The following is a 27,687-nucleotide window of genomic DNA, read 5'->3' as shown; positions in this document are numbered from 1 at the left end:
AATTCATTCAGACGTCGCGTCGGCAACACGCGCGCTGCTCCCCCTAGCGAAAAAAACACACACACAAAACACACAAAAACCGAACACCCAAATCCAACTCACAAAAATTCGTAATTAAATAATACGCGCAGCGCGTTCGCACCGCAGGCGTACAAGTTATAGAAAATCAAAGTGAATAATCCAAGAGAAATAATATCTAAGAGATAAACCAAGGGCCATCCAAACCATCCATCCCAAATGGCCGCTACAACACGTGTGTGCTACTCACCCAAGTGATCCAAAAGCAATTTCCCCCCCACAAATCCAAATAAATAGAAAGGAGAACTTCAGCGGAAGCGTAAACCCCCCAAAACAATAACGAATCACAGCAAAAAAGCATTCCAGATGTTGTCCTGCCTGGCGCCGTCGTCTACACGTTTTGGCCAAGAGGATAACAGCATCATACAGCAGAGCATGCCATCGTCCACAGCCTTCACAATGCAGTGTAAGTGTATCAGGTCCCGATCCAACGATCTGATCCTCCAGCAGCAAGCGATTCGTATGAGTCATCCACTCCCTGGGCTGCTACTGGCACACTCATCATTCAAATCAGAGTTCGAATCAGAGACAGACAGCTACAAAATTTGTTTTGTCATTATCAGCCTCCAAAGATGCAATTGAACTTTTCTCTGTGTGTGTGTTCGAGTGTGTGTTGTATCTGTGTGTGTTTGCTTTCTCGATTCATTCAAGATTTGCGCGCCAAAGCGTGTTCCCAAATGCAAAGCTTAGCAGTTTTCAAACGATCCAAACCAAAGCAGCCGAGTCGCCATCTTAGGCAACGGCACAGAGCGGACCAACCTCCTGTGTGGTCTCTTTACCTTCACCAAAAGCGGGGGGAAACCATAAAAAGAAACAGAAAAACAATGAAGAAGATGGAGAAGAAGTTTGAGAGTAGCAAGAAAAAAACGACAGACTAAGGATCATGGCAAGGCATCGGATTACCTCCTACGCTGCGAGAGTATTTTCCATGGAGTGTGTGGGTTGAGGGTTCCCTTCTGCTGAAGGTTTCGCTTGATCAGCAGCATAAAATACGTGGCAGTGCGAGGGATTTGTCCCCGAGATAGACAGAGAGCGAGAGCGGGGGAATAAGAGAGGAGACATCACACAGCCAATTGCAGGCACATTTCAATTTGATTTGTTGGCAAACGCCAACCACACTGTTTACGACTGCTCACGACTGCCTTGACTTGACGGCAATCTCCACCCACATCATGCCATGCCACATGCCACAGACACATTGCACAGGTACAGGTACATCCCCTAAAAAGCGACCACAAGTAGGAGGCGCCTACCACCTGCAACGGCAATGGCAATGGCAACACACCTCAACCACCACTCGAGGCAGGCAGTCGGGCACAGGGTTTGAGTTTGAGGCATGCGCAGGCGAACAGGTAGAACCTGACTTTACTTTGCTGGCCAACAAATAAAACCTGTTCTTCCTGGCCATATTGGTTGCCATTGAAAAGATACAAAAGATGAAACAGATGTGTGTTTGTGTGTGTGTCCAAACAAAGCATAAAACTGTCAGTGATCAGAGCTCATCATCATCATTAGCACACCAGAAAAAGAGAGAGCAGCCAGAGGGAAACCCATTAAGAGAAGGTGTGAAGAAACTAGAAATTAATTGAAAACTCTTAGCGGGAAATCGGGCAGTGTGTGGGGAAAATGCAGCTATGGATGGCGCAACTTTGGGAGATTGTCAACGCCCACAGAGCTACTTTTAATACGGCGATAGCTTCGGTTCTGTTTCGGTTTGACAATTGATAAGCCACCTAAAGATACGGATTAATTGCACATGTTCCACAAACACACACACACACACACACAAAATAGGGAGGGAGAGTGTAAGAGGGGGAGAACCACATCTTCTTAGACAAAAAACTATAAATTATAATTTATGGCTATTTAAGTAGGCAGCCACCGTGGGCCAGCCGTGAGCAGTGGGTGGATCTCTAAAAGCCCTCGAACACGAGGCACAACAGATAGCAGATAGCAGATAGCGCTGCTAATCGATCAGCAGACGGCGCTGTCGGTGTCGGTGGCTGTGGCACAGGTTGGCCCACATACTACGTGTACAGCTACAGTGTACAAATGTATCTATAGCCAGGGAGCCCGAGCCACAGTGCCATAGACACGGTACACTTTTCCGGTTGTTGTGTTTCCGTTTGATGGCGCTGGGCAGCTGCGACCGCGATGGATATTAATCGCCAGATACACTGAGATTTCTGTTCCCAAAGAAGTAGTATCTATCTATCTATCTATCTATCTGGCTGTGTGGAAAGAATGTTTCTTGTACTAATTTTCGCTGCTTCAACTGCCTGGCGCATGGGGCGTGTGTTTTGTCGCATTTCGAAATTGCTCCAAAAGTCCATAAATCAAAGGCATTTGGCCATCGAGCGAGCATCGCCAAACCTGTCGCTTGTCGCTGCCCGTCTACCCGCCTAGTTATCACCTAAGAAACGCCCCCAAAAAACACAACAAACAAAAAGTTATCTAATATTCGGGCAGGGAAGATACTCTGCACGGCAGATCGAACTTTTGTTGGGGGGCCCTCTGAAATGAAACACTTATCTGACGCGCTGCATCTTTTGATTAGTGAAGAGTCCCTGTCCATCCCCAAAGGATGCGGCTACGCAGATACAATTCTAATTAATCATTGTGGAGGGTGCGCTGTCAGTGGATGTCAGTTTTATATGCTGGTGCTGTCGGTGCTGCCATTTATATAATTCCTCATCCTCAGCCTCAGCCTGCACGACTCAGGACAAACTTCAGGCCAAAAACTATCTGGCAAATGGCATGCAAAAATGATTAATCAAAGCCTCTATCAACACAGGCGTGTGTCTACCTTAGAGATACTTTCACGGAGCATTCAGCCAGAGAAGCATTTCTTGTATTCCTGTGCTTTAAATTGCAATTGCTGCTGCACCAGGCTCCTCCACAAAAGGCAAACAAATAAACAGCACGAAAAAAAGAAGACTATAAATCAATGAGGGGAAAGTCCTCTTTGATATCCTGTAAGCCCGCTGTCCCTCTCTCCAGCTTCTCTCCAGTGTTCAACCTGCCGCAGCTTTGGGCAAATTATTTGCCACATTTTACTTTTATTTCACATTTTGTAGAAGCCCCAAAGTAAATTGTTTGCCAATATTTTTTGTTCTGCTGCCGCTGCTGCTGGTGCTGCTGCTGCTCCCTTTGCCTGCCGCTTGTGCACACAATTGAAACAAAGATAACTTTGAAACAGTTGTAAAGGGAAAATTGCACGGAATCCAGTCTTTCCATCCAGCACCCACTCCCCCCGCCTACTCTCTCCTGAAGCCTTTTCCTGCCTTTTGCAATTTTTGTGCATATTTTTTCTTATTTATTTAATGCTCCGCCGCACCACGAGACAACAATTCCTGGTTCTGGTTCTGGTTCTGTAGCTCCCAAAAAAAAAAGTGCCAAAAAATCGGGGGGCGCAAACAAAGGATCCACCTCCTCCCGTCCTCCTGGCAAAGCCAACTCCTCTCTGGAAAAAAAGGTGTTGCCAAAGGGCAGGCAAAATTGCAGCTACCAAAAAAATAAAGGAGGAGCAGCTGCAGCAGCAGCGGTACGAGTACTCTGAAGGATGGGGCATGTGGCAGGCACAATTTAACATGTAAACGATTTTGGTTAACGGGCAACAGGAGGCGGCACTGCCTGCCAAAGGGTTACAAAGGAGTGTGGGGGGCGGCACTCTTCCCTTCTGATTGCCGTTCAATTGCAATAAATTTCGCACAATTGCACAATAATTGTTAAAAGTTTTAAATAAACAAAAAATAGTCAACGGTTCGACTCTATTGTGGCGCACGGCACTGCAGAGCACAAAGGGAAAGAGTAACGGCAGCGGCAGCGGCAGTGGCAGAAAAAGTTTCAATTGCATGGAGGATTCGCTTTTTCCAACCTCTTTCTCTTACTCTCTTTATGTGGATAGATAGATATGAATCGAGGCCGAAGTGAATATCAATTAGCCAAGTTAAGCTGAACTTTGGTTATGTGTACACATATTTCGCTTTAATTGAGAGACTTTTTACGTTACGGTGTTTGAAATGTGAGCATAATTATTCATGCAGAATTATTGCATAAAGATACTTTTAGTAAAGAAAAATTTAAATTTCCTAAAAAACGAGACGAAATATTTGTAAAATGTTTATAAAATATCCTTAAAACATATTAAATGCAAATTAAAGTTTCACATTTTACATGTAACATTCTAAAAACAGTTCCACAAAATGTATCTTAAAGATACTCCATTAAAAAAAGTATCTTTCTGTATCTAAAAACACATTTAATGCAACTGAAGTTTTCTTTAATATTTGTATAGAAGTGGAAGTGCTTCTGCGAAAAGTATCTCAAAGATACTCTCTCAGAAAAAGTATCTTTTACATTTATATCGATGTTTTATACATTTTCGAAGTATTCTTTGATGGGCAGACACTTGAAAGATGCTCGCAAATGCCTCTGACAAAGTATCTTGCACTGAAAATGTATCTGCACTAAATATTCGCTCACTTTTCTACAGTTCTGTGACTTCCACTGAAGTATTTCTACACCTTAGAGTACCGTGCCTCGGCCCCAACTGTGCCCCCTGCCCGTCTGTGGCATATTTCTCTAATTGCTTTCTGTGTGTGCCAACGCATCGCGGTGCCTGATGCCTCATGCCTCATGCCTCACGCCTCAAGTCTCAAGCAATTTCAAATGCAACTCCAATTTCAGGCCGTAGAACGCCCACACCCGACATCACACGCATTTCTGCATATTTTTTCAAGGTAAATCACAGAAATAGGCGGACCTGGGGCACATATGCCATATGCACAATGCTATCCCTGCCCCTGGTGTGCCCCTGTCGCTGTCCTGCCACACAGACCATATGTGTCAGCCGAGGGATTGGCGCGGCAGGAGATGCGCAGAGCTTCAGTCTCTCGTGTGGCAGGGACACGAACACGGACACGGCTCGCTTGGCTATTAAAATTTCACACTCAGCAAAGCAAAATGTGCTACAAATAAAATAAACGTGGCTGCCTGCAAGCAGCAACGGTGCAACGTGCAACGCTGCAACGTGCAACGTGCATCATGCAGCATGCAGCATCGCCCTGGCTGTACAAATAAATAAAAGTAAAGGGCAAAACAAGAGTAGAAACTCTCATTCGCTCGCTCTCTCCCTTTCTGCCTGCCATCTCCTCCCGATAGGATGCCCCGACAATCTCTATTTATAGGAGCCGCAGTCTGCAGGCCCCGACTGCCTGCCACAGCCACTGCACCTTTGCCTCTGCCACTTGAGGGGCATTGGAAGCACCTTTGTGCCCATTCGTATGAATGGAAGGGAGAGCGCAGCGGAGCGGAGCGGGGCAGAGACCAGGGCCAAAGGTGCCACCAAAGTGGAGAGATACCTCTCTAGGTAGAGCAGCCAATTCCAAATTTAGAGACCGATTATGGGACTGGTCTGCCCTGCCCGGCCATGTGCCATATGCCGCTCATGTGCTCGCTCTCTTCGAGTGCCACTTGAGAAGGCCACAATGGAGACAATGGAGGAGGAGGAGGAAGGGTTTGTGGAAGGTTAGCAATCGATAAAGTATTTGCAGAGAGACAACGATCATTTATCGATTACTCGAAACTCCACCCTGGCATAAACAAATTGTGACTTCCCACAGGTGTTTGCTTACACAAAGCACCGGCAGCTCCTATATCTATGCCGATAAGGTACTCCATTCCTGGAAGCTCTCCCATTCCTAGAAGGTACTTCGAGTAGGAGAGCCAATCGAAACTGCGTAGACCTTCCCACAGGTTTCCCCTTACAAAAATGTGTGAATAATTAATACAACACAACAGCAGCAGGATGAGAACTGTAGCAGGGGGTGTGGAATGGTACTCGATTCGCGTCTGATAGTGTCATTTTTCAACTGGCAATTAGCTAAGTAGTGTGCTTTTCGCACTCGCTATCCATTCCGATTCCAATTCATTTCAATCGCATTTGCAGTGGCGGAATTTATTTCATAAATATGCTAAAACAACGTTCATTGACTGCAAATGAGTGCAGAGAAGCGTTCGGATCGGGTCTGTTTATAATTAAGTGCTAAAATTTATGTTTATTTGCGTTAAATATCATCATCATCAGCCGCACCATCGACGACGGGCAGGGGGGCCGCCTGCAACCGCACCTGCCGCTGCCGCTGCCGCCTGCCACCCAGGGAGGCGCCACCTGTCCTCCATTTGTCTGCAACTGCGTCAGCAATTTCTCCTAAACAATTAGACATCCGCACCCGTACCTCACCTGATGGCATGGGGGGGGAAAAGTGTCAACGGTTTGAATTTCCGTTTCGTCTGTCGTTCTGTTTGACAATCGGCTGTCATTGAAATATTAAAAAACACTTTGGGTGCCCCACTGTCACAAGAATTCTCTCTGAAGAAAATCAAGGGGCGAAATGTCTGGCACAGGTATAAATTAAATGTGTGGAAAATGGTCTCACATTTTCATGGCAAAAGCAACAGCAGAGGCAGGGGGAGAGGCAAAGGCAAAGGCAAAAGCAACAGAAAGGCAGAAATAAATAAATTTGCATTAGCCGGGCTTAGTCGAAATATGTCTGGCTAATAAAAGTTGGCTATAAAAAAGGCACATAAAATTAGTGGGTGCCACAGATACAGATCGCAGAGGCCCATCTCTAGTGATGCCTTCTATGCTGTGTGTGCAGATAGATAGATACAAATGTATCTTTCAGCAAAGCAAACCAAACATTCGGCTGGGATATTTTCCCATTGATTTATGCCGCCATCCCATCTACGTATTATTTATAATATTTACCCCATCTGCCACATATCCTCCCCCACCAACCACCTCCCAGCCCCTCTGTGGCTATTTCTGTGTGCGCGTGTTGAATGCCGCACAGGTGAACCAACAACAACAGCAGCAGCAGCAGAAGAAACAGCAGCAGCCACAGGCAAAGATACAGATACAAATAAAACTACAACAAACACTTGACACCGTTCCAGCGGATTTCACTCTGATGAAAGCCCTGCCAGCTTTTGATTGCTTTTTGGCAAACGTGTGGCCCCACATAAATTATATCGTCTGAAAGATAATGTCCTACAAAATGAAATAAAACTCGCCTCCTACCCAAAGTCCAAAACATTTTAGTTTTTCGGTTTGTTTTGGTTTTGGTTTTACTATTTTAAAATGATAGAAATTACCCCAAAGGGAAAGACAGTATTTCCTTTACAGATCCTTAGAATAAGGAAATTTGTTTGAGAAAGCTAAACTTTAGAGCAGATGATCTGGTTCTATCTTTACGTATCAATATTTACCTGGATTTTTGCAATTCCTTTTCATATTTTGGAGTTTTTCTTCCATATTTCATACAACCATTTTCATTCTACTACAGCCATCTTTCTTTATCTTATTTGTGATTTTTTAGGGCTATTCTTTATGTACATATGTACCTGCTCTGTAGGGTGGCTCTTACTTTCTTTAGATTAATATTGCCTATGACTTTGGCACATTTCAAGCAATTCTCTTTGAGCAATTCATCTTCCACTTCTCCACTCTTTTTCTCTCAGTCTTTCGCTATGTTTCTCTCTGTTCTGTTCTGTTCTGTTCTGCACTATCAATCAACTTCAATTGGTTCGCGTTAAGCGCAAAATAGTTGAAAGACACAGGAGGAGAAGTCGGTCGAGGAGAAGGCAGCAGAGGTACAGCCTCGGAAAGCAAAAACCGAAAGTCGAAACCGAAATAAACAAACCATTCAAAAATGCTCAGTTCCCAAAGAAACACACAGAAAAGACACGAAAAATTCCTTCATTTCGGTGGGTTGATTTCGGGAGGGGAAGAGGGGAAGAGAAATCAGGGGGAGCATAAATTGAAATTAATTTGCGGGACACTTTCAATATCTCGATCTCGATATCTGGGTACCGCTTACGTTGGAAAAGCGGCGAGTGAGGAAAGCGAGCGGTGGAAATTGCAGATGAGAAAAAGTGTAAAAACCAAATTGTTTATGGATCCGCCACCGCCCATCTCCTACTCCTCCTCCCCGCCGCCTTTTGGGGCTGCGATTGCGTTAATAATTCCGATTTCGCGTCGTGTTGGTTATGACAAAAATTGATTGAGCTAAATGAGCGGGTGACACACTTGTTGACGCGCACTGTCGTCCCCCCGTTCCCTGCCCCACTCCTCTGCAACCGATAGAGCATTATGTTGATGAAACTGACTGTAGGGCCATTAAAAAAAAGTGTGTGTGAGCAGCGTCCCTCTCGCATTTTTACAGCTTTTAATAAAAATGTCATTAGGCAGAAGGAAGGGAATAAATTTCGAATTAAAATTATTAACTCTGGCGAGTGGCTGCGCTGGACCACTGGAAAATGTAGAAATTATCTCTCTCTCTCTCTCTCTCTCTCTCTCTCTCTCTCTCTCTCTCTGGTTCTTTGATGGATGACTTTTAATGTCTTGTCCCACTGTCAGCTGTTCCCTTTGATTGCATTTAATGGGTTCTTAAGTGGCAACAACAAATAAAAGGAATGGACAGGAAAGGTGGGTGGAAGAACTTGTGTCCTAAATATGGAAAGTGTCTGTGCTGCAACTATAATCTGTGATCCACTGGCTAATATTTATTTCCATCATCAATCTGTGATATTTTAATGGTTTCTTTTGATCACTTTTCTAAAGAAATATTAATACTGAATGTTCAATCTATGTATGATCTTGTTCAGAGTTGATCAATGATTTGACATCCTCTGACTCTGTACCATCATTATCTTCATTATTTTCCACACACTCTTGATCTTCTTCCTGCATCTATTTGCCTGATTTCTTTCCATCACTTACGAGTAGTAAGACCGATCGAAACCCGCATCTTTCCTTTGCAATCAAACTGTATCGAAATCAATTAACATTCCCTTCCCTTTGCAACTACAATAAAAAGTGAAAACGTGCAATGAACTTTTTGATATCTGACGCTTGATTGCCATCCCTCAGATGCGCAGATACACATGCAGCAGTTGCAGATACACAGATGCACATAGTGAAAGGTACCACTCCATGGAGTATGGACTGCGGTGAGGAGAGTGGGGAGACTTCATTAATTTACCAGCCCGCCTGCCCCCATAAGAGAGGGTCTGTTGTTTCTCCTGTCCCTGTCCCCCACTCTGCGAATGCCTTCCCCCTCTCCCCTCGCAGCAGTTAATTGGCTTAAATTAAGGTAGCGTTCAAATGCGAACAAAGACGCTGCTCTGTCGAGCTACAAACAGCGAAACAGAGCGGCAGAAACTCCATTTTGCGGAGGAGTCTCTGCTGTGGTGTGGGGATACGTTCAGCTACCTTCTTGGCAATCTTTCAGATACAAAGTTGAGAAAGAGAAAGGGGCAGAGCGAGAGAGAGACAAACAAGCCATTGAGTGACCCTCGGCAACCATTGCTGGAACAAAGCAATCTGCTTCTTGTGATCCGATCCGATCCGTTCCACACTCACTCTTTCTTTCTCTCTGTGTATGCGCCGACTCTTTCTCACGATCTGGGCTCTCTCTTACTCACTCCGTGTGTGTATCTGCCTCCATCTCTTTCTCTGTCTACCCCCTTGGACATGCTTGAACGCGTTTCATAAACTGATTAAAGCAACTCTTCTGTTGCTGCTGCTCTGCTGCTCTGCTTCTGCTCTGCTCTGCCGTCTTTTTTCTTCGTCTTTTTCTTGGATCTTCGGCTCTTCTCAAGTGCGTTTGTGTGCGTTGCTTCTCCTTCTCTTCTCCGTTACTTCTCTCGTACTTCTCCTTTGCTCGTTCTTCTTGCTGTGTTTTCTTTTCTTTGGTTGTTTCTCTGGCTGATTGGCATCGCCATGAGATCATCGCCTTACGTGGAACCATCCATCCAGCCATTGCGTGGAAGGAAAGGAATGAGAGGGAGGGGCCTGAAGAAGTTGATTTGCCACGAAATTAAGTTGATCCCCAGGGCCCTTGGGGGATCCTCCGCCGCTCCTCGTCTCTGCCAATATCTGTGGCTGCTCTTTGTTTGGTTTCAAACTCTTTGGCACTCACTCTGGTTTTTGCGTTTCATTTTGTTAAACGAACTGACAGTTAATTTGTTCTCTTCTCTTCTGTTATGTTCTCGTTGCAGTTCCCTCTTTGGCTTCCAGTCTGCACCACCACCAGGCACCGCACAGCAAGCCCAGCAATGGCTCCGGCGTTGGCAGCCAGGAGCAGCACGCACAGCCAGGTGTTTCCGTTGATGATTTCCTGGTCAAGTGCACGCAGTGCCACAAACGCTTCACCGAGTTTCAGGTAAGTCTGCACATCCACTTCCCTTTCTCATAGAGTTCCCCCTCTATATTGCAATTCCTCCCTCCCGTTGCAGTCCCTCAGCGAGCACATTGCCAGCGAGCATCCGCACGACAAGCTGAACTTCGAGGCGAGTCGCGGCTCCAGCGGCGCTGTGCAGCCGGAGAGCGATGCCGAGGATGAGCAGAGCAATCTGAGTGGCAGCCGCTATGCCAAGTCCCCTGCCAACACCAACAACACCCATGCCAACCCAAGCAACAACAACAACAGCGATCTGGCCAAGAACCACAACAACAACAACAACAGCAGCAACAGCAGTAAGCTCTCACCCATGTGCTCGCCCGGATCGGGGGGTCCCGCCGCAGATCTCTTTGCCCACCTCTCCCACGGAGCACCGCCTCAGCTGCCTCCCCACCTGCACGCTCAGTTCATGGCTGCCGCCGCTTTGGCCATGCAATCGGCACGCTCCGTCAGCTCCTCCGCCAGTTCGCCCAACAGTCACCATCACCAGCAGCAGTCGCACCACCACCAGCAGCAGCAACAGCACCACCAGCAGCAGCATCAGCACCTCCTCCAGCAACAGCAACAGTCGCAGCAGCAGCAGCAGCAGATGGCCATGCAGCAGCTGCTGCCGCCACAGCTACCGGGGAGCAACAGCAGCGTGGGCAGCAATTCCGCCTACGATCTGGATCTGAGTGCCCCACGATCCACCTCCAGTCCGGGCTCCACCACGGGCGACCTGAGCGGCGCCTACCCCTGCATGCAATGCACCGCCGCCTTCAGCAGTCGCGAGCAGCTGGAGCAGCACGAGCTGCTCCACTCGCCCACCGGGGGCCAGCCCACGGCACAAAATGTCTCTCAGGTGAGTCTCTTCGAATTTAAAGGGAGGATTTATCTTTAAATCTACAAAATTTCACTATAATTGGATAAATATTCGAGTCAGGATCACTTTAAAATTTAAAGTTTAAATCCATTATAATAGTGTTTCCCTCAGCGCTTGTCCCCTCTCGCACAAGCCGATGACTAAAGCAAGAACTATAAAGATTTTTTCTTGGAAATTGATAAGCAACACTATCTCCACCTCCCTACGCTTCCACTCCTCATCAATCTCCGCTGCCTGCACATACTGTGCTTACGTGTTAAAGTTCGTGGATCGTTACTCATGTGTCCCGTAATCAGACCACAGAAGAGGTCCAGGGCTCTGGCCCCGCTTGATCTTTGAGCGCACACACACACAGAGGGAGATCACGTTGAATACAATGCGTGGGCTTTGTTCTTGGTTAACGGGAAATGAGCAAACGATAACGGGACAACGGGCAACGGTGCCAAGTACAGAGTCGCATACGGAATCAGAATCGAGTAAACCTTATGCCCATATGCATGTGGGTACGATTCTCGCCCACGTTTCCTGTTGACAAATCAAAACATAAAACAGTACTCTGTATGTGGGGAATAATTACTGACCAGATAAAGGGGGGAAATCTTGTCCCATACTCGTGTGTAATCGTACAAGAAAAAAGTTAAAGAACCTCTACGGTTCCGTTATTTCGTATTTAAGAAATAATTATTACTTATCGTACTTGAGGTTTTTCCCTGCACTCGAGGGGTTTGCGGGAATTAAAGACCGACTTTTTTTGTGTTTGTTATCAGTAAAAGGCAGAAAAAAGAACACAACACAACGGCCATAATAAACTATGATAAAGAACAGCAGAGGCAGAGAGAGACAGAGAGAGAGAGAGAGAGAGCGAAACATACATAAAAATAAAACGTAGGCGTTTACCAGTAACCCAGAACACGCGAACACTGCGGAGAAGGGGAGAAAATAGTAAAAACGTAAATTCCCCAATGGCCATGGAACGATGACGATGACGCGACACACACAGAGTCAGAGGTTGGGGGGATACACTGAGAACTGGAGAGACAGAGAGAGGCCATGAAGTCAGAGTGTGTGCGAGTGAGTGACCCGTTATATCTGACTTTGTACGGTGTGCTCTGTCTCTCTCTCTCTCTCACCGTAACTCCCAATTGTGCAGTTGTTGTTTCTGTGCTAGGCCTAGACCACAGTCTGGTCTGCCATTGTGATAAGGCATTAAAATAAATGTTGCTACAGGCCGTAGACCTGATAACAAACACTCACACACCGCTCACACCTCCCCTTTCCAGTCATAAGTTTGTGTTTCTTTTTTTGTTCCCTGTCCTTCTACTTCAACGTCGTCGACGTCTTCGACGCCATCTTTCACATCATACTCTGAAGAACAGTAAAAAACAAAACTGCGACTCGCCTTCACACACGATAAGGAGTAGAGGGAGAGTGGGAGCGGGACAGGCAGGGGAGAAACAGGTTCACCTTGGAGTCGAGTCGAGTCGAGTCGGTGAACAGCCTACAAACCCCGCACCGAACCGAGCCCAAGGGCTATTAAAGCCACATAAATTATAATTTTGTTGCATTCCACATCCCCACACTCGAGCTCGTTCCATCTTCCATCCTCTTTATCGCTACATGCTCCATCCCCATCCTCCCCTCACATATCGCATCGCCCATCCTCCGAGAAACTCCTCCCAAGTTCTGGTCATAAATTCATATGGCTAGTTTGTTGTTGTTTCTGCTGTTTTTTCGCCTTCTTTTACCTTCCATATACACGCATATAGAGATCCATGGCATCCATGGGATGGATGGATGGAAGAAACAGAGGAGCGAAATGAAAAAGTTTGCCTCCCCGGCTACAAAAGTCAATTTTGGGCCGAGACCCAAAAAAAAAGCAACGAAGTGATATGATATGAGGCTTGGGTTTTTTGTTTTTGTTTTCATTTTTTTGTGACTGGTGCGACTACAGTGGTTAGTGCTTCGAGGGAACTGTACTCGGGTTTTCTCTGCGACTACTCTTCACGTGTAAACACTGTGCTGACTCCTGTCCTGTACTTACTGTCCGTTATTAATATTTACCTAAGCACCCCGTTGAATGCCACACACGAGAGAGAGAGAGAGAGAAAAAGCTAATAAAGTACGGTCCACTCATCTGATGATGGTATGAGGCACGTTTATGAGTTGCAACTCTTTCCAGCTTGCAACATCACTGCTGTAGGTTGCATCCATCCATCTTTGCTCCGCTCTTTAGCGGGTTGCATATAATTTACGGCTTTGTTAATGACATTTAAACATTTAAACACATGCGAAAGAGGCCAAAATGGCAACAACGCATTTGACACATGGCAAACTACAGTGCCGCCTGGCCCCAGTGGCTGCCTCACACACTCCAGGAGCCGAACAAACCAATTATAATTGATGTGGCACATTGCATTTATTTAATATTGTTGGCCATTGGCTTTACACGTGTTCGCCGTATTAAATTATTATGTGTGAAAACAATTAATTATGCGGCAAACAAAAAGCAGAACAGAGAGCGCACAGTGCAAGAAATAACAATAATACCAATAATAGTCGGATGAAAAGGGAGTTGGGGAATAAAAACAGATTGCTCATTATGGAAATCACGCCCGAAACTCACAAAAGTAGGCAACAAAGTGGCATCCCGATAATTATACCCTGGCATTAAAGGGTATGCTGATTAGTGGCAAAGCAGAGGAGGAGATATTTTATGTCTTGTTGGAGTTTTGGAGCCCTAAGTATAAGAGTAATGACAGAAATCTGATCTGATACGAGCAGCCACAAACACAACCAAAATCGGATGTCCATATCCTATAACAAACACAGAAAATATGCATCTTCCAGGGTATCTATCGCTTTCATGCTCCAAAGCCTATCCGTTAATTCTTCTTTTATTGAAAAGGCATTAAAAATGGCTCCGTACTGACCGCAGGCGTTGACAGGATGTGTGGGCCATGTGGGACGCCCGATTCTCATTGAGAGCCAACATTGTTGATGCAACATTTAACATTTGTTGTTAAGGTCAACATCATTAACGGAGCGGAGAGAGACAGAAGGGCAGGGAGCCAGAAGCCAGAAGCCAGGCAGGAGGCAGTAGATCTGACAGGAGAGCAAATGGCAGCCCATAAATTATGGCTCAAAAAACCAGCGACCGAGAACGGGGCTGGAGGTGGCCTGGCAAACTTTCAACAGAAAAAGTGCAGCAATTAAATATTTGCTTAACTGCAGACACGCCCATATAGTGGCGATGGGCGGCGACGGGGACGGGGACGTGCAAACAGTTGCAACTTTTTGGCCACAATTCATTTGGTGGGTTGTTGCCACCTTTCTGGCCATCACCACAAACTGAGGGCCAGGCAACCCGTGGGGTCTGGGGCGTGGACAATTCAAATTGAAAAATTATATGCACTTTAGGTGCGAGTGCTGGCCCATCGCAGGGATACAGGACACGAACTCGGACTCTCTATATATCTCTCGCTCACTCTCTCTCTCTGTCTCGCTCTGTGGCAGTCGCCGTCTCGGCGCCGCCGCTTGACGAACAGCGAGTGAAAAATTAATAGCAATTTATTCAAGTCCCTCCTCCTCTGGCAAGCAACCCCCAGCAGCCATCCTTCCAGCGAACCGCTTTTAAATGTATTTTTATGTATTTCTGCGGACACTGGTAAGGTCAAGGGTTCACACACGATGGGGACTCGCAGTTAAAAGTTTAAAAATTATTCGCAATTAAAGCAAACAAATTAAACAACTTTCCCATGCAACGTGGCTGTAGCTGTGGCTGTGGCTGTAAACTGAAGTTACAAATGGATTGCCTTTTGCCTCGGAATACATTTCACATAATTATAATTAGAGCAGATAATTGATGCTCTCCGTTTGGTAATGCATCCATTTCCACTTGAGATTCAAGGACACCCTAAAAAAGAAGAGAGTTTTCGTTTTAGGAGGGGAAGAAGTCATTCAACTATTCCTTCTGTCAGGAGGTAATTTACATTACCATTCGCTCTCTCCGCACATCATCATCATCATCATTGGGAGTTCCTGTTTCTTCCACTTCCTATGGGATACACCTGCAAATTCCTTATACACGTAGTGCCAGTGCCGCACACATGTCAAAACCCAACCCTGCTCCAAGACGCTCTCTCTGTGAGTTCTTTGTTTTTTTCCTCTGCGTTCTCCTGTGGATGAATTTTAAGTTACTCCTGAGATTTATATCAACTTTCACCGTGAGGGCCATAAATTATGTGGCGTTCGTTTCGTTTCACATGGAAATTCCACAGACATTTCCCTAGACCCCAGTTCAGTTCTCTCAGCGCTGGAGATGCCAGTCCGCCGGTCCCGTGGGTTTTTTCACTCGTGACGTTTATTGTGCGGTTGTTACTTGATATGTTTAATGAGAAATGTGATGTCTTGGGGGATTGCTGGAGGAAGCCGAGAAGTACATGCAATATCGCTGGAGAGAGAGTGAGAGAGTGAGCGGAGCAGAGCACTTGACATTTCATTGGGCAGTCGCCATGTTGATTGTGAGAAGAGATTGGTTGCAGTGCAAGATTGTCCCAATGGTAGATGATTTCCCCACTCTTTAAAACGGTTTGTTTAAAAGCAGCTCAGAGTTGTCTTTGGTTCAAGGAATTCAAATTAAAATTTGCACTTTCTGCTGAAAATAAACACATTTTATTCCAGTTCTGATTAAAAGTGAATTCCATTTAAAAGTGATAACATTAACGATTCAGGTTGAAACAGATTACAGTCCTAGCAGTAGATTAACACTCGAAACACGAAAGTATTTTGACATTGAACAGGTATTTCCCTTGAAAGAAAACAAATCCATTTCGTGCACTTTTCCCCACTTTTGAGTGGAAAATATTTGCTGTGAAATTGATTGTCGCAGCTGTTGGCTGGCAAAAGAAAGAGGAAAATCATAATTTTTCCACGACACGTTTCCCTAATTTCCCTCGACCCACATTTCTCAGTCGCGCCGTCTCTCAATCTCTCATCTCTCAGTGGGCTTTTATCAAAAGTGATAAATTTAATTTATTCAGCGGCGCCGCCTAATTTATGTTTTCCTAATACGCAACTAATTTCGCCAGGTCTTTTCTCCCGTTGTCTCTTGAGAGAAAATTGTGGAGAACCGAACCAGAACCGAACAGCGATCCGATCCCCCCACACTCGCATCATTCAAAGAAAAACGTTTTATTTATAAACAATTAAATTTGATTTGTCGCTGGCTGAAACACAGATTTTGGTTTCAACAGTTAAATTTACAGATGATTTATGGTGAAATAATAATATTAAATCCCCCAGTGAAAGTTCTTTCTCTCTCTGGGCCATAAAATATTGAGAAATGCGGCAGTGTGGGCCATAAAGATGAAACCGCAGCAATGGCTAAAAGTATTTCCCTGTTAATGCTCCTCGTGTTAATCAATTTCTTTCCATTTCATTCCATTCCCCAATGGCCGGAATGAATGTGCTTCTCAGGGTCCAAAGACAGCCGCAGAACAGAACCGAACAGAGAAGAAGAAAGCATCTCCCAAAGAAGATCCTCCTCCTCTTCTTCCCGGCCTGACACGAAAGTTAATGAACTTTCGCTGTTCGCTGTGCCAAATACGTAATAAATAAATACACGAATTAACCCAGCCTCAAGTCAGACTCTGGCTGCCACCGGAGAGGTTTCGGTGCGTTCCGATAACCCCACGAGAGAGATGATTGATCTCTGATTCCTCGAGGTACTACAATTAGTTCGGGTTTCTATCTCTCTCTCTCGCCCTCTCTTTATCTTGCTCTGTCGCAAGGTAGTACGTCAATGGCTCAAGTGGAAATTCATTCATTCCGTGTAGTAGTAGCTCCTACGCGTAATCTCGGTTCGGTTCGGTCGCATCCAATTTTGTTCCATTTTGTTAGTCGTATTTCATTCGCACAGCTGCCAGCAGTAGTCAGAGGCAGGCGATAAGCCAGAAATTGGGTCGCGTTTCGCTATAAAGCAGTTAGATGTCCGTTCCGACATCATAATGTTCGTTCGTTTCGTCCTCTCCTTCGTTTCATCTTTTTGCGCTAAACATTTCTTTGTGGCGTCGTTAATAATGTTTTTTTTTCGTTTTCTCTCGCTGCTTCGTTGACCTCAAAACAAAATAAAATAGAATAAAACAAAAACATAAGCAGTGGCAGAACCAGAGGCAGAAAAAAAAAACTTTGAGCTTGTCGCTTGTTGTTATTTTTGTTTACGCATTTCGTCAGGCGACAGGTGCGTTTCTATATCTATCAGATTTGTACAACATTATATCTACATGTGTATATAGCTATATACAGTACGTTTCATAGAGTTAAGGAGGCTGGAGGAATTCTAAATGAAAATATTAAGCTATGAAATCGGTTATTTGCTTGGCGAAATTAGCTCTAGAAAGCAATCGATCGTCTCAGTAAAAACTCAAAAGTTCCTTTCAGTAAATCTTATGGTGGTGCCAGAGATCTTATATTTTTGAAACGCACAGCATTCTTTCCCCCCTGACATCGGTGGGTACGAGCATTTTGTCAACAATGTTCTGGGGTTGTCACTTTTAAAGCCCAGAGTGATCTCCCTTTGGTCGATCATCTTTTACAGCCAATTATGTGCGCTATTATGGCCAAATTCCCATGTCACTCACTGCATAAAGCATTTTCACCGAATAATCGTGAGATACGTTCACAAATTAGCTCTCTGTCGCTCTGTCAAGACATTATCTATGTATGTATATCCATGGTTGGTCTGTGTTTCTGTGCGTTTGGGGATTGGGAGGGGGTTGCTGGTGCTCTTTCATTTGATTTGTCTATTGGTGAGGCGGGGGGAGGACCTCAGTGCTCTAGACCACACGCCCACCTACGTTGCGTTATAATTATAGCCAAAGGCTTGTCGCCTGCAATTAACCAGGCGTGCCCGCCCGGGCAGCCGTTGGACCCGCGCTGGACCCGCGCAGACGGATCCATGCCAGAGTCGTTTAAGTTGATGGGCGCTTTGAAGCGATCTAATGTGTGGTCCGAGGCGGGACTATGGCAGTTGATAGCTTCTTCCGCTTTCAGATTTCGCTGATTTCACACGGACCTCACGTTCAGGCTGATAAGAAACGGGTGGGTAGGAGTGATGATAAGCAAAATCCGTATCCCGCTGAAGCAATGAACCTTTCTCTGTGTGTCACCTGATTTGATCAGTGTACGTAGAACGTCTTTCTGCAACGATAGAGAAGCGTTAGATTTTGTTTACCAACATTGCTAATCCGCAAACCCATCGCATTCCGGCCCTGATCCCCTAACAAGTTGTTTACGCTCGGTACACACGCGCTCTGATCGATTGAGATCCCGTTTCTTATCAGCAGCATTCAAATACCCCGAAAATTCGTGGAAGGTGCTCCGAGATACTTTTCCATCTGAAATGAGATTCCATTAATTAGGCGGAGGAGAGAGCGAGACAACACTATACATACACACACATGTAGATGAACGCACGTGTGCGCCTGCTTATCGAAGCTAAGGCCACCGGGGGGGTCAGACTGTACCTTGTGCCCAGCCACTCGAGTGGCGATCCCGCGTAATTGCTTAACCATGCGCTTCCCACTGAAATGGATGGGAATGCTTAGTGGAATCAATCAATTTTCCAACTTTAGCTCAAGTGCTTTAGCTCTCCCCTAAAACACTAACCGTGCACTTGAGTCATGCGGCAGTCAGTCAGTCAACCCCTGGGACCCCTGGGCATCTTCGTGGGGGCATTGTTAAAGGTAGCTTCAATTGGCATTTCCGCTGTCAGTCCATCACAAATATAACAATATAATACAAACAATAAAGCACATAAGAAGAATCCAAACCGGCTGACGCATCCACAAAATGGAGCACCACTCCGAGAGTGCGGCTTACCTTTTGTAACGTGTTCACATCCACATGGCATCCACTGTAGGCGTAGTAGTACGGCTGTACGGCTGGGCTGCCATTTTCATTTTCATTTCACTTTGCTTTGCGTTACATTTAATTGATAACGACGACGAAGCGACAACAAAGCGCTTCCATTGTGTGTGGATCTGCGGTTTAATGCCCGCTCTGGAGGTACTCGCTGCGCTGCTCTGCGTTCGTAGGTAGGCGTATCACAAATAAACGATTGCGGTGTGCGCTGCGGTGCGGTGTGTGCGGCGACAACCTGATTAAGCCGCTCAGTGAGTGGGCCAGAGCGAGAGGCAGATAGCGTGACTTCGAAGATAACGGGTTTCGGTATGCGAGTGTGTGAGTGCAACAGGTAGCCATGCTGGTTTTTTGACTCTCCTTACACTCTTTGCTTCGTTACCTGAAGACAAATGATAAATGAATGGTGGCACTCGCTCTGCACTGAAAGAAAGTGTGACGTCAAAAATCAGTCAAAGAGAACACTAAAATGAATGAAAATCAGGTAAAATAACAAAGGAAACGGAAATTTGTGTTGCTTTTCCGGCCATTTAGTATTAGCGCAGCACAGGCACGCCCTCCCAACCTCCTGCACAGCCGGCGCCGCTCACATTTCACTCAAATGAAAAATCCCATTGAGGGAAAAACCGTTTTCCGTTGTTTTTTAACACACAGCACAAACACAAATTAGGCCCCAGGGCCCCGCACCGCCACAGCCTATGCACGCTTTATGGGCGTATAAATGTATTATTTTTTTCCACTTGCTGAACAAATAAACACAGTGTCACGTTAATGTACAAACTAATTAGGTGGGGATAGTTTTTGGATGGCTGTTGGACCCACCCCACCGAAGAGGGGCATTCTGATCTCATCTCGAGTGTAAATTGATGATTATGACTAATAGGTTGGCCGCAAGGCCCGTTAATTGAAATTCATGCCAAAGCCCTGGGTTCTGAGTAACCCCGCGTCGAGCCAAAGTCCGAAATTGTATTTGCAAAGACAAAGGCCAGGCCTGTGCACAGTCAGCGGCTGAATAATATGGACTCTGCGTGTGTGTGTCTGTGCGATCGACAATGTCATGAACTTAGCAACAATATAATAAATATTTTAATGGGGCAAAATATTGAAAAGCAGCAAAGGTGAGCAGCATTTTCCAGCAATGGATGGATGGGAAAGTTCATTGCCTTAACGGTAAACAAAACACACGCACACGATCCGAGAGTAGAAGCGGGAGAACGACACGTGTTGCCATATGTCCGCAAAGTGCCGCAAATCTTTCAACGCAGCAGCTAAGTGGAGGAGGATGCGCCACCCAACCCCTGCACTATGTGGCGGCTCCACTTTCCCTCTCACACACACAATGTTTCGTTAGGCTCCACCTTTGGGCGGGAGATGGAAGGCAGATGCAACGCGGCTGCATTTTTGACGAGTTCAATTTGTAGCCAAACAAATCAAACGCAAAGCACAAACAAAATGCATTTGATTTGCATCAGCTGTTGAAACATTTTCATTTGATTTGATTTGATCTCGCTTTTGTTTATTTCCACACACTTTTGTTAATGTTTTCTTTGTCGCGTATTTATTCCCTTTTTCCACTCTTTCCTCTTTCATACTCTGCAGCAGCACCAGCAGCAGCAGCTGAGCGCAGCTTGCTGTCTTGCGGTACTTATCTAGCTCTCTCGCTCTCACACAGTCGCGTGGGGTATTTTCGTAGTTTATTTCTTATCCACCTTTCGCTTGTGTTGCTCTTGTTGTTACTCCACCTTACCTCCACCTTCGCCCTCTGACGATCAGCGGTGCGCACTGTTTTCTGCTGTTGTCCTCGTTCCCGGGTCTCATTTCGGTCTCGTTTCGCGCTGTGCGTGCATGAATTTCTGTTCTGTTTGATTGAAGTTGTTTTTTTTTTGCATTATTTCCCGGTTTTATAGTCTTTCGCGGGTCAAAAAATATCACAAAATATCGCATTTACGACTCATGCCGCAAGCAGACGCGCGGGTGCTGCTGTGGCTGCTTTTGATTTCTGATTTGTGTGTTTGCGTCTCTGCTTTGCCTTGAAACAAATTAGAAAGCCGTTAAATTTCAAGCAAATAAATACATTTGTTGTTTTAAACAGTTTTTATTACCTGTGCCTTGGTGTTCGTTTCTCTTTCGCTCTCTGCGTCTTCGTTTTGCATGTGTGTGCGTGTGCATGTGGCCTCGAAATAGAGTAGAAACAAAACAAAAATGACAGCGGTTGCTGCTGCTTTTATGCCGGCGTCAACGCAACAACAAGAGATGACCACCAAGAACGTTTTCAAAAGGGTTACACATGCGGGGGAACAGGCAAGAAATGGTTTTTATGCAAAGCTAGATTTATGCAAGCGAATATTCGTAATAGCAATATTTGACAATGTAACAATCTATCTTGGAACTAAAAGAGAGTAACTACTTTTGGACACTCTCTTTGGACATGTCTAAACATGTTTGGATAGCAATAGCACACACTATAACCATCTCCCTCTATCTTTTGCGTTTTGCAGACTTGCCGAATCTGCCACAAAGCCTTCGCGAATGTCTACCGCCTGCAACGGCACATGATCAGCCACGATGAGTCGGCGCTGCTACGCAAATTCAAGTGCAAGGAGTGCGACAAGGCGTTCAAATTCAAGCACCACCTGAAGGAGCATGTGCGCATCCATTCCGGCGAGAAGCCCTTCGGCTGTGACAACTGTGGCAAGCGCTTCTCGCACTCCGGCAGCTTTTCCTCCCACATGACCTCCAAGAAGTGCATCAGCATGGGCCTGAAGCTGAACAACAATCGGGCGCTGCTCAAGCGCCTGGAGAAGAGTCCTGGCTCCGGGCCACGGCGCTCGCCCACGGACCTGCAGGGCCCCAAAAATGGTGCCGGAAAGATGTCCGATCAGCAGTCCCTGCCTCCGCTGCCCAATCCCATGATCTACTTTGCCGGCGAGGCGCAAGCGCAGGCAGCTGCCGCGAATGGAGCTCCTCCACCGTTCTACCCCAACTACATGAATGCTGCCCTGCTGGCCTTCCCCAATCCCTTCATGGCAGCGGCCCTGGACCCCCGCGTCCACCCCTACAGCATACAGCGGCTCCTGGAGCTGACGGCTGCCGGACAACAGCAGCAACAACAACAGCAGCAGCGCGAGGAACGCGAGGAGCAGGAGCAGCACGAAGAGCCTGCGACGCCGGAGGAGCCCAAGCTGGTCATGGACATTGATGAGGCTGAGGCCAAGGAGCGATTGGTGCCACAGGCGAGCCCACAAACAATGCCAGAGGAGATTGAACCGGTTGTTGCCATGGCCACGACTCCCATCAAGCAGGAGCCCAGCCGAGAGCCCACCCCACTCCCGGAGAGTGCCCCGCAGTCGCCCAAGTCCTTCAAGCAGGAGCAGGAGGAGCCTCGTTCCCTGGAGGAGGATCAGCCCATGGAATCGGCTCAACCTGAAGCAACTGCCTCTTCACCCAGGAACACACCCGTGGAGCTGCGATGCAGCCGCTGCGACAAGCAGTTCAACCACCACACAGAGCTGGTGCAGCACGAGAAGGTTCTCTGCGGCCTGATCAAGGAGGAGCTGGAGCAGCACTACCACCAGCAGCAGCAACAGCAGCAGCACCAACAGCTACAGCAACACCAACAGCAGCAGCATGAACAACTCCAGCAGCAGCAGCAGGCATCCTTTGGGCTGCCCTCTGCCAGCGAGGATGACGACGAGGAGGAGGAGCGCGAGAACGACAACGACACGGAGCAGCGTCCAGACAGCAACGAACGCAAGGTGCGCGTCCGCACGGCCATTAACGAGGAGCAGCAGCAGCAGCTGAAGCAGCACTACGCCCTCAATGCGCGGCCGAGTCGCGACGAGTTCCGAATGATTGCCGCCCGCCTCCAGCTGGATCCACGCGTGGTCCAAGTTTGGTTCCAGAACAATCGCTCACGCGAGCGGAAGATGCAGAGCTATGCGAGTGTCCACACGGCAGCCCCAGCCGCCAATGAAGTGCCCACCACTCCCGTTTCCAGCCGTCCCACAACCGAGGATCAGCCCCTGGATCTGTCCGTGAAGCGCGACTCCCTGACGCCCAAGAGCGACCACTCCGCCGTGTACGGATTGCCACAGCAACAGGCTGCCGGACAGCCAGCACCTGCCGACTTCCAGGAGGCCATCAACCTGAGCCGCAAGTTCTCCAGTTCGGCCTCCATGTCGCCAGCCTCGCTGTCGCCCTCTTCGGGCGCCTCACTGCAGCAATCCTCTGCAGCTGCAGCCGCCGCAGCGGCAGCGCTCTGGCCCTTCGGCGGACCGCCTCCATCGCCGCCCAGCCAGCACGAGGCCACGCCCGCCCAGCACTGCTCGACGCCGCGGGGCGGCCAGGCCTTTCCTGGACTCCAGTACATGCTGCCAATGCAGCGACTGCCCATGGAGGCGCTCTTCCAGATGCGCCCTGGCGGCGAGTACGCCCCCAATCCCCTGATGAACAGTATTAAGATGCCCGACTTCCGTGGCACCAGCCTCAGCCCGGGCGGCTCCGAGAAGCGCTCCTGGCGCGACGATGACTCCCGCATCTCCCACGAGGACGACTTTGGCAACGGTCTGATGCCGCCCAAGCCGCGCCGTGGCAAGGCCGAAACCCACGGGCATGCCGGGGATCCGGATCTGCCATTCGTCTGCGACCAGTGCGATAAGGCGTTTGCCAAGCAGAGCTCCCTGGCGAGGCACAAGTACGAGCATTCCGGTGAGTATTCCCCCCCTAGAGAGATTGCCAACTGAACCCTTGACTAACCTTTTCCTCCTCTCTCTCTTTCTGTAGGTCAACGACCCTACCAGTGCATGGACTGCCCGAAGGCCTTCAAGCACAAGCATCACCTGACGGAGCACAAGCGTCTGCATAGCGGGGAGAAGCCCTTTCAGTGCTCCAAGTGCCTGAAGCGCTTCTCGCATTCGGGAAGCTACAGCCAGCACATGAACCACCGCTACTCCTACTGCAAGCCATACAGGGAATAGGTAAGCGACACCTCAGTGCCGCCCACCTGCGCCTCAGCAGCCGCCTCGGGAACGGGGCCACCGGCGCCCAGCGGTCGCCGTGGTCGCGGCCAGTCAGCCGCCGCCCGTTCCCAGGCCAGCAGCAGCACTTACCCGCCGCATCCACATCCGCACCAGCATCCACATCAGCACCCACATCAGCACCCACATCCGCACCAGCACCAGCATCCACTGGCGGCCATGGCCGCCTTCCAGCAGCAACAGCAGAGGATGCACCAACAGCAGCAACAGCATCAGCGTCTGTCCTGGCCACCGTCCGTGCCTGGTGCTGGCGTGATGCTGCCACCGCCATCCAATCAACAACAACAGCAGCAGCAACAGCGTCCCACGGCACCGCCACCACCTCTGCTTTCTGGCTCAGGCTTTGGACAGCCGCCACCGCAGTTCTTTCACCATGCCGGCCTGCTACCACCGCCGCCGCCACCAGCCCCAACATCGGGGGCGGGAAATGTGAGGTTTGCTGCACCACCAACGCCGCCCTCGGGCGTTCCGTCCCACGGCGCCTTTGATTTCTTCAATGCCAAAATGTTGCTACACTAGGCACGCGTGGTGCGTGTCTTTGCTAGCCGCGAAACGGTAGTGGCGACGGGTGTGTGTCCCGGCTGTAACCTACAATAACCGCTAAATGTAAACGATAACAGTGGTCGTTAACAGTGCACTTACATGCTGTACTTAAGAAAAACAGAAACAAAAAACCGAAATGAAACAGAAATCTCAAAAATGTGCAGGAACACGTAGAAGGAGATAGAGTGCACCCTAGACAGAGACAGAGCGATAGATGAGATATTTTTTATAGCAATATAAACGAGAAGAAGGAAATTGGAGGAAAGGAGAGAGCTTGATCGGATCGAAGAGGAGCAGGAGGAGGAGAAACCTTTCGTTGGAGCGAATTTATTATTATTTTTACAATGTTGCATCCATTTTGTTTTTAGTATTTGCTTAGTTGAACATCATTTTGTTTTTAGTTTACCGCCTAAGTTCTGGCCAGTTTTTGGCCAGTGGCCCAACCCCATCCCCAATCCGAACTCCCTGCCCCATTTCATATACATATATGCATAGAGTGTATCTATATTTTTGTATACTAGATTTATGTATAGTTTCCCCAGTACCAAGTGCTGCGAATACTCAGAAGTACTTTAGTTCACACTCCTTGATGGAATAAATGTTTATTTCTTATAGTTTTTACATCGGTTTATATCGTTTATGTTTAAGCGTTCGAGCCAGGATGGGTTACCTACCATTTGCATTCAATTCCTCAAAAAAAAAAACACAGAAAACTTCCGGACCAAACAAACAGTTTATGAACCACAGACAATACCCCCGAGGACTCAAAAGTATTACCCCCAGCGTGAAAACTGTATTAAAGACCCTAAGAACCCTCCCCTCTTCAGATGGAAAACCCACCGCTTGTAGCGCGTTTCAAGCTCTTCTACTTAAGGCATACCACCCCCTATTATAATCCTCTCGAACTACGCTTCTAACCCGCCACCACCCCCGCTCGAATCATCGATACAGAGAGAGAGACGGAGAGAGAACACACCTACTAGATCATTCCATTCGGCCAGAGGCGAGGCTCCCACGCTCGATGGGGCCTCCCTCATGGGTCGCCTCATGCATTTAGGCCTTCTGCCGGGCTGCTGCTAAAGAACACCCCACTAAAACTACAACTAAAACTAAAGCTAACTCTAAACTAAACCACAACTAATATTTAATATATATACGAACCTAAACCTAAACCTACAACTAAAGTTAAACGAAAACAAAAACTTAATTTGGCCTTATTAAAGATTATTTAACAATTAAAACATTTAAAAAGTTTAGCATGTAAAAATGGAAAAGAAAAAAAACCAAAAACAAACCTTTGGAAAAGTCTCGCAGAAAAGTAGTAGGAAAATTCCAAGAAAAACCAAAATAAGATTAACCATAAAAAAGTGTTTGCCATGACAATAAATTTATATAATGTAAAAGATAATGCTTTCGATTCTAGCTCAAATTTCAACTTCAATTCTAATCGTTTTCCACCTCAGCCTGCGCCTCAGCAAAACTTTAATTCTATAATTACGTAATCCAACACAAATATGTACACAAAAAAGGTTTCCCAAACAACGAACATTTTCTTTGTCCAAGGATTTTCTTGCTTTTCCACAGACCTCCCCAAAAAAAAAAAAAAAAAGAGAACAAGAAGAACTCACAAAAAAATGCATTTAATACTTAATTAATTTTTATATATTTGTATTTTAACTGAAGGATCGATCGGTGGCAGGATCGAAGGATATATATATATGTGTATATACATATATTTTTTGTAAATTATTTCGCCAAAACACAAAGCTAGAGAATCCAAAAAACAAAACCCACAACAAAGCGCAGATTTCGGAAATGAAAGAAGAGCCCGCAAAAGTTTTAGCATAAATTTAACAATAATTACTATTACTACCAATAAATACTTAGCCTAGTTAAAGCCCCCCAACTTCCCCTTACTCCCGCACCCTTAACAAGAACAAAATGTTAACTTAAAAATTTAAACTAAAGAAACGAAAAAGAAACTTACTTTTAAGCGCAAATATTTTGTGGTTTGTGATGGGAGTCGACGGATATTTGCACTCTAGGGCCTTATATGAGATACACAAAACACACACGATTGTTAGTTATTTAAAGGATAAAGGATAAACACTTAATGGAAAGGATTGAGAGCCTTGCATCGTTTTTACTATATACCTATATGTTCCAAACTACTACCTTGTTTTCTACTCCCCCAACTATCCCCAAATAACACTCTCTGTTAAAGTTGTTTCACCCTCAAACACACACACACTCTTTATGTAAATAAGCCACAGATATAGTATATATATATATATGTATATGTATGTGTAGGATATATACGGAGCAGAAAGCAGTCGAATGTATTATTTGTTTTATTTTTATGTTCAACAATAGAGCGATCACTAAATTAAGCGAAAGCCAAGCCTAAGCATCAAATGTTCATTTTTTAATTGCTCTACAGAGAACACCCGCTAAAAGAAACACCCAAAAGAATACACTAAAAGAGAGTTGAAAGAGATAGAGAGAGAGAGAGAGAGAGATAACGATTCAGATAACTTATATTTCAAATATTACGCATAAATGTATTTTAATCAAAGTAAGCAAACAAAAACGAACGATTCAATGATTCAATGGATAAAAAACATGCATTCATATAAATGAATAAAACCTTTTTGTCTTGATAAATTTACAAAAAAACAAAACAATTATTATAATTATTAAATTTACAATGTGAAAATAATAAACACCAAAAAAAAAAAAATGAAATTATTAAATTTAAAACAAAAGATTTCTTATTTTCGGGGCAACATTAAATGGAATGGGATTGAAGTATGGTTTTGGAAATGCTGAATCAGTTTAAGTATTCTCCAAGAATATCAAAATGATAGAAGCCGTTGATCATATGTCACTCAGATCTGATCACTGAAACAGACGAGATGTATCAGAGAATGTAAGTATATCGGAGATGATATCTAAATGTTTCTATTAATGGAATATAGATAGAAGTTCTGCCGGTTTCATATCT

At 46.2% G+C, this 27,687-nt stretch overlaps 1 protein-coding gene and 1 long non-coding RNA gene across 5 annotated transcripts; one reads left to right on the top strand and one right to left on the bottom strand.

Moving 5' to 3' along the window:
- LOC117896207 (zinc finger protein 1) lies at nt 1–27,359 on the top strand. Of its 2 annotated transcripts, none has more exons than XM_034804337.1 (5): nt 1–484; nt 10,144–10,307; nt 10,381–11,166; nt 21,603–22,223; nt 24,339–27,359. In XM_034804337.1, exons 1-5 carry the CDS (start codon nt 385–387, stop codon nt 24,657–24,659), a joined length of 1,992 nt encoding a protein of 663 aa, XP_034660228.1. In that variant the 5' UTR covers nt 1–384; the 3' UTR covers nt 24,660–27,359. The 2 variants fall into 2 exon arrangements, with proteins under 2 accessions (XP_034660228.1, XP_034660227.1); XM_034804336.1 differs by having other exon boundaries at nt 3–484; nt 21,603–23,811; nt 23,887–24,406.
- Nucleotides 17,974–21,573, bottom strand: LOC117896208. 3 transcript variants are annotated; one of them, XR_004649012.1, is made up of 6 exons: nt 20,852–21,573; nt 19,066–19,527; nt 18,853–18,951; nt 18,639–18,768; nt 18,440–18,581; nt 17,974–18,384 (listed from the first exon to the last, which is right to left on the bottom strand). It is a non-coding gene; the product is annotated as an uncharacterized LOC117896208 (long non-coding RNA). The 3 variants fall into 3 exon arrangements; XR_004649013.1 differs by having other exon boundaries at nt 18,643–18,768; XR_004649014.1 differs by having other exon boundaries at nt 19,066–19,522.
- Nucleotides 27,360–27,687: the final 328 nt, after the last annotated feature.

This window comes from Drosophila subobscura, chromosome O, assembly GCF_008121235.1.
Source record: "Drosophila subobscura isolate 14011-0131.10 chromosome O, UCBerk_Dsub_1.0, whole genome shotgun sequence".
Lineage (NCBI taxonomy): Eukaryota > Metazoa > Arthropoda > Insecta > Diptera > Drosophilidae > Drosophila > Drosophila subobscura.
The sequence above is the reverse complement of the archived record's forward strand: the minus strand, read 5'-3'. Positions and strand labels throughout refer to the sequence as shown.

Excerpts from the sequence above, each read along its gene's own strand:
- LOC117896207 (XM_034804336.1), top strand. The coding sequence starts at position 385 with ATGTTGTCCTGCCTGGCGCCGTCGTCTACACGTTTTGGCCAAGAGGAT. Across the intron at positions 485-10,143 it reads CACAGCCTTCACAATGCAGT|TTCCCTCTTTGGCTTCCAGT; the intron begins GTAAGTGTATCA and ends TTCTCGTTGCAG. Across the intron at positions 10,308-10,380 it reads AACGCTTCACCGAGTTTCAG|TCCCTCAGCGAGCACATTGC; the intron begins GTAAGTCTGCAC and ends CTCCCGTTGCAG.